Source organism: Clinocottus analis, unplaced genomic scaffold, assembly GCF_023055335.1.
Source record: "Clinocottus analis isolate CAN_PGR_092001 unplaced genomic scaffold, fCliAna1.0.p SCAF_11, whole genome shotgun sequence".
Lineage (NCBI taxonomy): Eukaryota > Metazoa > Chordata > Actinopteri > Perciformes > Cottidae > Clinocottus > Clinocottus analis.
The window spans coordinates 12,962,016-12,968,998 of NW_027175832.1; the positions used below are offsets into that span (position 1 = coordinate 12,962,016).

Consider the following 6,983-nt stretch of genomic DNA (forward strand, 5'->3'; position numbering starts at 1 on the left):
ATCAAGGGAACTGCCATGGACAAAAAGTTTTCCCTGGCTTGCGCTAATATGTTCATGGCACAATGGGAGTTGTGGGGAGAACATGCAAACTCCACACAAGATGGACCTGCCAGACCAGTATCCAAACCCCACCCAGACAACAAACTCTTGCTGTGAGGCATCAATGCTAGCCATTACACCACCGTACAGCCAAAAGGAAACAAAATCTCTGAATCTGGCACACTGGACATAATAGTTTTCTTTAAAGAGACGGACATTCGTGCTTTGCTTTTCAAAAATAGTTTTCATCCAAAGCACACTTTTGCAGGCCTCATCAAATCTCAATTACTCAGTTTTTATAGAATTTGCACAAGACCTGAAGATTTTAGACAAGCGGTCCAAATCCTCTTCTAAGGCTTGTCCACCAGAGGGTACTGTAAGTCCTGCAGAAGAGGCCTGACGAACTTTCTGAAAAGCAAACCCACTCTGGGGACCTTATATCTCCCATTCATAAGAACCTACTCACTATCCACCATGGACCTGGTTAATAAATGCAGGAAAAACTTTAATAGAATGAACACAGCCCCCACATTATTACAGAATTTTACCATCATGCCAGCATTCAGAAGGAACAAAAATCTCCAGTAATATCTGGTCAGTGACAAAATTCAGGTCACGACCAAACCTAAAACAAGAGGGAAATATTTCAAGCGTAGGATGGCGTTTGATTGACTGGCTGAGAAAAGGGAGGTCTGAAATCTGAATGTCCTTACAAAATGTTTGTTCTATAAGTTGATTTGCTAGTGAGTAGTCGAAAAAATGAGGGGCTTCAAGACCTCCTTGTGTTTTGTTTTTTTGTAAGGTTGCCAGTTTAATTCTTGGAGTTTTATTTTGCCAGTAGAATTATGTGATGATTGAGTCAAGAGATTTAAACGATGAGTGGGTTGGCTGGTATGGGATCATTGTGAATAGGTAATTTATTTTAGGAATTATTGTCATTTTAACTGTAGCTATTCTGCCCATAAGTGAAAGTGGTATCATCCATCGGAGGAGCAATCAGTTATTGTTTTAAGTAGCGGAGTGAAGTTGAGTGTGAACATGTCTGACGGCGTAATTCCTAAATTTATTTATTCCTAAATAAGTGATGACATCGGTGCAAAAAGGGATAGGTGGTGCATGGGCTGCCCCATCCCAACTGTTATACTCTAGTGCAGAAGTCGGCAACCCAAAATGTTGAAAGAGCCATATTGGACCCAAAAAACAAATCTGTCTGGAGCCGCAAAAAAATAAAAGCCTTATATAGGCCTTATAACAGAGCTACCAACTCTCACGGTTCCGCCGTGTGACACACGCTTTTTCATGTTTTCACACGCTCACACGCCACACAACCAATATCTCACGGCAAAATAAAGTCTGAGGCGCGTTCGTTCCTTATTAAACTCCCCGATGATAGATGGCGCTAAGGAGCGCATCTGTAAACCTATTCGCTGCATAGACATCCTATTTACCCCAAACAGACACAGTCATGGAAGAAACTCGCACGACCGCCGGCAGAGACTGAGGTATCGGGGCTCTCAAGTGTCACGTATTGAGCGTGACTGTCACTCATTAGGATCTTAAGTCACTCCCTCCCGGCACACAGCAGCGCATATTTCTTGTCGTCGTCGCGACAAAAATAGTTTAATTGTTTTTTACAAATACTTTTAAAATCGTGTGTTTGTGTTATTTTTTTATTGATTTCCCGCTGAATTTAAGCATATTTGAATTTCTAAACTCTGCGGAGGAAAAGAAAAGGGGCTGTCTGAGGCCGATAACGGGGCCGAAGGTGCCGATAATGGCCCGCGTAGCACCCGGTCTTCTCTAAGTCGGGTTGTTTGTGAATGCAGCCCAAAGGGGGAGATGAACTCCATCTACTGCAGTGAATCACTGCGGTGAACTCAACAGACACTCGGATCATCTCCTCAAAGCAAACATGCAGGCAATCCTTCCACATTGGCAATGAAAGCAAATGATTCGGTCCAAGAACTGTTGAATCCTCTGTTCTCCTCAGCTAACTTTCTCTTTTTCCCTTTGGGATCTATAGCCCATCACACATGTGCAGGTTTGTTTGCGACAGCCACCTGCCTGACACAGTGCCAAGCTGAAACAAACGTGTCGCAGGCTATGACGCAAATCTTCGTTGACAGAAGTGTTGACATTTTAAATTTTTCTACACATTTTTACAGAATTGGAAAACATTAAGAATGTTTGTCCTCCTACAGAAACCATATTAAAACAAAAAATATATTTTTCCCCCGCATCTTTTTCCGTTTTCATACATTTTTGAAAAAGCTCCAGGGAGCCACAAGGATGGCGCTAAAGATGTGGCTCTAGAGCTGCAGGTTGCCGACCCCCGCTCTGGTGGAAGGATGGATGATTTGTTGCAGTTAGACATAAATACACTCTGACGCAGCCACCGTGTTAGAGACTGCTCCTGTCAGTCAAAGTTTGGCGACATCCACAACCTCTCTCCCCGATTAGACTGTGACCAGATCTGGTCGGGTGTGCAAGCAAGTCGACAGACTTGACCTGTAGAAAAGTACAGATCATATGGCCTTTGGGGACCAATAAATATTAAAATGACTTACATTAATGTTAATATTTATTGGTTGGTGAATTAGAAAGAGAGCCGTGTATGTTGCAATGTCTCCATTTGAGTTAATATTGATTATGCTATGTTCTGTTTGAATAGCCATTTTCAGTAAAAGTGTTCCTTTGATGTTATGGACATAACACTGTAAAAGAGGGGGAGATGTCATATACGCTAGTATAATGCGGTTGCACATATACAGGGTTCATACGGAAGTGACAGGGTTGCATGTAATGGCTTAACACGGTGACGCATAAAAAAACAACTGAGCGAACTAAGAAGACTATTGCCTTACTTTCCAATAATATTATCCAATATTGTGAAAAGAAGAAAATAGCCAACAAATTGCCATTCTACTATGACAACATCCTGTTACCAGCTCTTTAGGTTTTCTTTCCTGTTGGTTTTAGCATAAACTAAGATCAACAACAATGTTGTTGAAACGAGTGTGGTAAGGACCCAGAAACAGGAGACGGACACGTAATATTGAACAAAGCTTTATTCCAGACAGTAGATACAAGAGGCAAAAGTCTCAGTTCAGTTATTGTGGAGAAATAAACTCGGTAAAATGCCAAGACATCAGGGGAGAAGGCAGACAGAGGGTAAACGCAGGAAAGTCGAGCATACTGCAGAGAATAAGCTGGCAGTGAGTGTGTGTGAGACTGGGGTTTAAATACTAAAGGGAGTAGGTGCATGTGAGTGGGAAGGTGAGAGTGATTAAGCTGATGTGGTGGGTGTGACTAACAGGTGCACTAAATAAGCTGATGAGGGGTGTGACGGCCACCTTTATGTCCAGTCTATTGTTTAACTTAAACCCTGCTTTACAAAATGGAGGCAGGGTTTTCAGAGCTTTTTTGGCGATCTCAGAATACTCTGACGTTTGATTTTATACTATTTGTGCACCGCAACTTTCTCTGTGCATATAAGGCATGTCGGAGTGTCCTAGTGCTCAACAAAAAAATATTCTGTCTCCCACTTTTCATGACATTGTCTCTGCTCATCTCCAACCTTTCTCTTCACGGCTTGTTTTAAAAAAGACCTGACTGTGCCTGGGTGACAGGATATATTTTCCTTTCACTTGTTGTCACTCTTGAATCACGTTTCAACCAAAGGATGCTAATTGCTAATTCTTGTTGGAAATATAAAATGCATACAGCAACGACTCGTGCAACAGCTCGGCAAAAAGGTGCATGTGAGAAAATTGATGTTACGTGGGGGGCCACAAAGTATCGGCTCGCAGGCTGCGAGTCTGAGACCTATAATATGGAGGAAACTATTAAGCCCCGTATGTCCTTTTCTACTCAATCCACTCGATCCTGCACTCCCACCAGGGGCGGACTGGGGGGATAAAAATGGGCCGGGAGTTCCTGTCAGACTGGCCTACTCAATACACGACACTACGCGTTGGCCATGCACTCAATGCATTATCATCACCCACAGAAGTTTGTTCATTAATGTAAAATAGTATCTGTCTAACCGCCTGTCTAGTGGATTGTGCATCACGTCAGGCTCAGGTGAGACCTGAACCATGATGCTATAGGCCTAGACTTTGGGAGACTTCCCCTAATGCATATGAGCTCTTTCATCCTCCTTATTATCTGTTCACTTTCTAATCCCATTAAGGCATTTTACTAAGCATTGTCTGTCTCCTCCCTCCCATTTCTTTCTACAGCTATTTCTCCCTCAATCTGGATTGCAAGCCACCTCCAGTCCCTATGGTCTGGCTCAACCCCTGCTGCAACTGTATTATGAGTCTTCTTCTTCTTCTTCCAAAAACTGTGATGTTATCCTTTGAAATCCCTGCCTGCAGTGAGAAGGGACTGTCCTGGTAATAACAGAGTAATGTGCTAAACAGAACTGACACAAATCAGGAAGACAGACAGGAACTTTGAATGACTCACACACACTCACACACACTCTCACACACACACAAACACACACACACACACACACACACACACACACACACACACACACACACACATACATACACACACACTCAGTTCAGCGGAAGGAGGCGGTGCTGTACTGGAAAGAGGAGGATTCAGCAACCCATTTCCTTGTTTATAAGTCAAAGCAGCTCAGAGCAACTGGTGAGCTGCGGCTGACACAAGTCTGTGTTTGAGGATTAATACGACTTCAAAAGGATCAGCAGGCTATACTCCAACATTTCTTTAACTTCTACAGGTAAAGTCAACCGTGTTTACCCAGTATAAGCAAGCACTATTTGCATAAACAGGAACTGTGAAATATAGTATCTACTGTGCATACATGTACAAAAAAATATATTTTAGTTCATCAAGTATAACTATAATCTAATTAATATTTTAAAAATTATAGAAGATTTGTGTAATGTGAAGAAAAAGTGTTCACTTTCACTTTTGTTTTCAGTGTATCAGCATGTCTGCGACCAGCTGTCTGCTGTCAGAAGAGCAGTTTCTGTGCTGCATCTGTCTGGATGTGTTTACTCATCCAGTCACTATACCATGTGGACACAACTTCTGCAAAGATTGCATTACACAGCACTGGAACGTTAACAATGTTCAGTTCCGGTGTCCCATGTGTAAACAAGATTTTAAAACCCGCCCTGAGCTCCGTGTCAATACTTTCATATCTGAGATGGCAACTGAGTTCAGACAGTCAGCTGGAAAGAAAAGAAATGAGGACTCAGAAGTCGCCAAACCAGGAGAAGTCCCTTGTGACATCTGCTCCCGCCCCAAACTGAAGGCTCTGAAGTCGTGCTTGACGTGTTTCGCCTCCTACTGCGGTAATCACCTGGAGCCTCATCTGACAGCTGACACCCTAAAGAGGCATTCACTGACTGATCCTGTGGACAACATGGAGGCCAGGATGTGTACCACGCACAAAAAAACACTTGAGCTGTTCTGCGAGACTGACCAGACATGTGTGTGCTCGCTGTGCACGGTTTCAGAGCACATGGCACACAACATTGCTGCTCTGAAAGATGCATATGAAACAAAGAAGGCCGAGCTGGAGCAGGAAGAGGCTGCAATCCGGCAGATGATCGAGGAAAAAAAGCTCAAGATCGAGACAACTAGACGGTTAAAAATGCACAGTAAGGAAGATGCAGAGAGAGAGATAGCAGACGGGGTTCATATCTTTACCAGTCTGATGCAAACGGCTGAGAGAGACCTGAACGAGCTCATTGAGATGATCGAAGAGAGGCAGAAGACGACAGAGGAACAGGCTGACAGCGTCATCAGAGAACTGGAACAAGAAATCTCTGCATTGGTGAAGAGAACTACTGAAGTGAAACAGCTTTCACTAACTCAAGACCATCTTCAATTCCTGCAGAGCTTCACACCCATGAGCAGTGCTGTATGCACCAAGAACTGGACACAGGTCAGCCTCCAGCTGCCGTCATACGAGGGGATTGTGGTGAAAGCTGTGGCTGAGTTGGAGGAGATGCTCAGCAGAGAGAAGCAGAAGCTGCTGCATGAGGCCAGGCTGAAGAGGGTCCAGCACTATGCTGTGAATGTGATTCTTGAATGTCATACAGCTAATCCCTGGCTCATCCTGTCTGAGGATGGGAAACAAGTCCAGTGTGGTGAGGTGAGGAGAGACCTGCCAGACAACCAAGAGAGGTTTTCTCTTTATGCTACTGTTCTGGCACAGCAGAGTTTCTCCTCTGGAAGATTTTACTACGAGGTCCAGGTTACAGGGAAGACTGACTGGACCCTGGGAGTTGTCAAAGGCTCAGTCAGCAGGAAGGGATTAGTACCCCTGAGCCCTGTGAATGGCTACTGGGCTGTGGGCTTGAGGAATGGAAACGAGTACCTGACTCTCGCCAGCCCTGTTGTCAGTTTGGGTCTGACCTCGAGACCTCAGACAGTGGGGGTGTTTGTGAGCTACGAGGAAGGCCTGGTGTCCTTCTATGATGTGGACGCTGCCGTTCATCTCTACTCCTTCACTGACTGCTGCTTCACTGAGCAGCTCAGTCCCTTTTTCAGTCCTGGTCTTCATCATGGTGGCATGAACTCCGCCCCTCTAATAATCTCACCTGTCAACTCAATTGACGAGGGTTGTGTTATTTAAAAAGAGGAAGTCAAAGGATCAGAGACACATTAACTGATTTTGAAGCAGTATGAGCAAACAATCAACAAGCAAACAAAAGCGATTCCCTATCATCTCATCAGAAGTGTATGCACACATTCATGATTTTGTATTGATTTATTCTAGTTTTGGGTTGCTGCAATCATTCCCTTTGTCCATGGTGATATTTTTAAGAGATCTCTTTTGTCCTTCCAAAGTAATTGATGGGCAACTATATTCACAGTCCTTTTTACATGAAAGGGACTCAGAAGTTTAATGTAATATGAGGCTTTAGCAGTCTGTCACCGCTCAGCTTGTCATC

The 6,983-nt window shown here is 43.8% G+C and overlaps 1 protein-coding gene across 1 annotated transcript; it reads left to right on the forward strand.

Moving 5' to 3' along the window:
* The first annotated feature begins 4,651 nt into the window (after nt 1-4,651).
* LOC137782274 (E3 ubiquitin-protein ligase TRIM21-like) lies at nt 4,652-6,983 on the forward strand. Its single transcript, XM_068571488.1, has 2 exons — nt 4,652-4,795; nt 5,000-6,983. The coding sequence occupies exon 2, from the start codon at nt 5,009-5,011 to the stop codon at nt 6,662-6,664; it is 1,656 nt and encodes a 551-aa protein (XP_068427589.1). The 5' UTR covers nt 4,652-4,795; nt 5,000-5,008; the 3' UTR covers nt 6,665-6,983.

What these genes read in the sequence shown, in the direction of transcription:
- LOC137782274 (XM_068571488.1), top strand. Translation starts at nt 5,009, where the DNA reads ATGTCTGCGACCAGCTGTCTGCTGTCAGAAGAGCAGTTTCTGTGCTGC.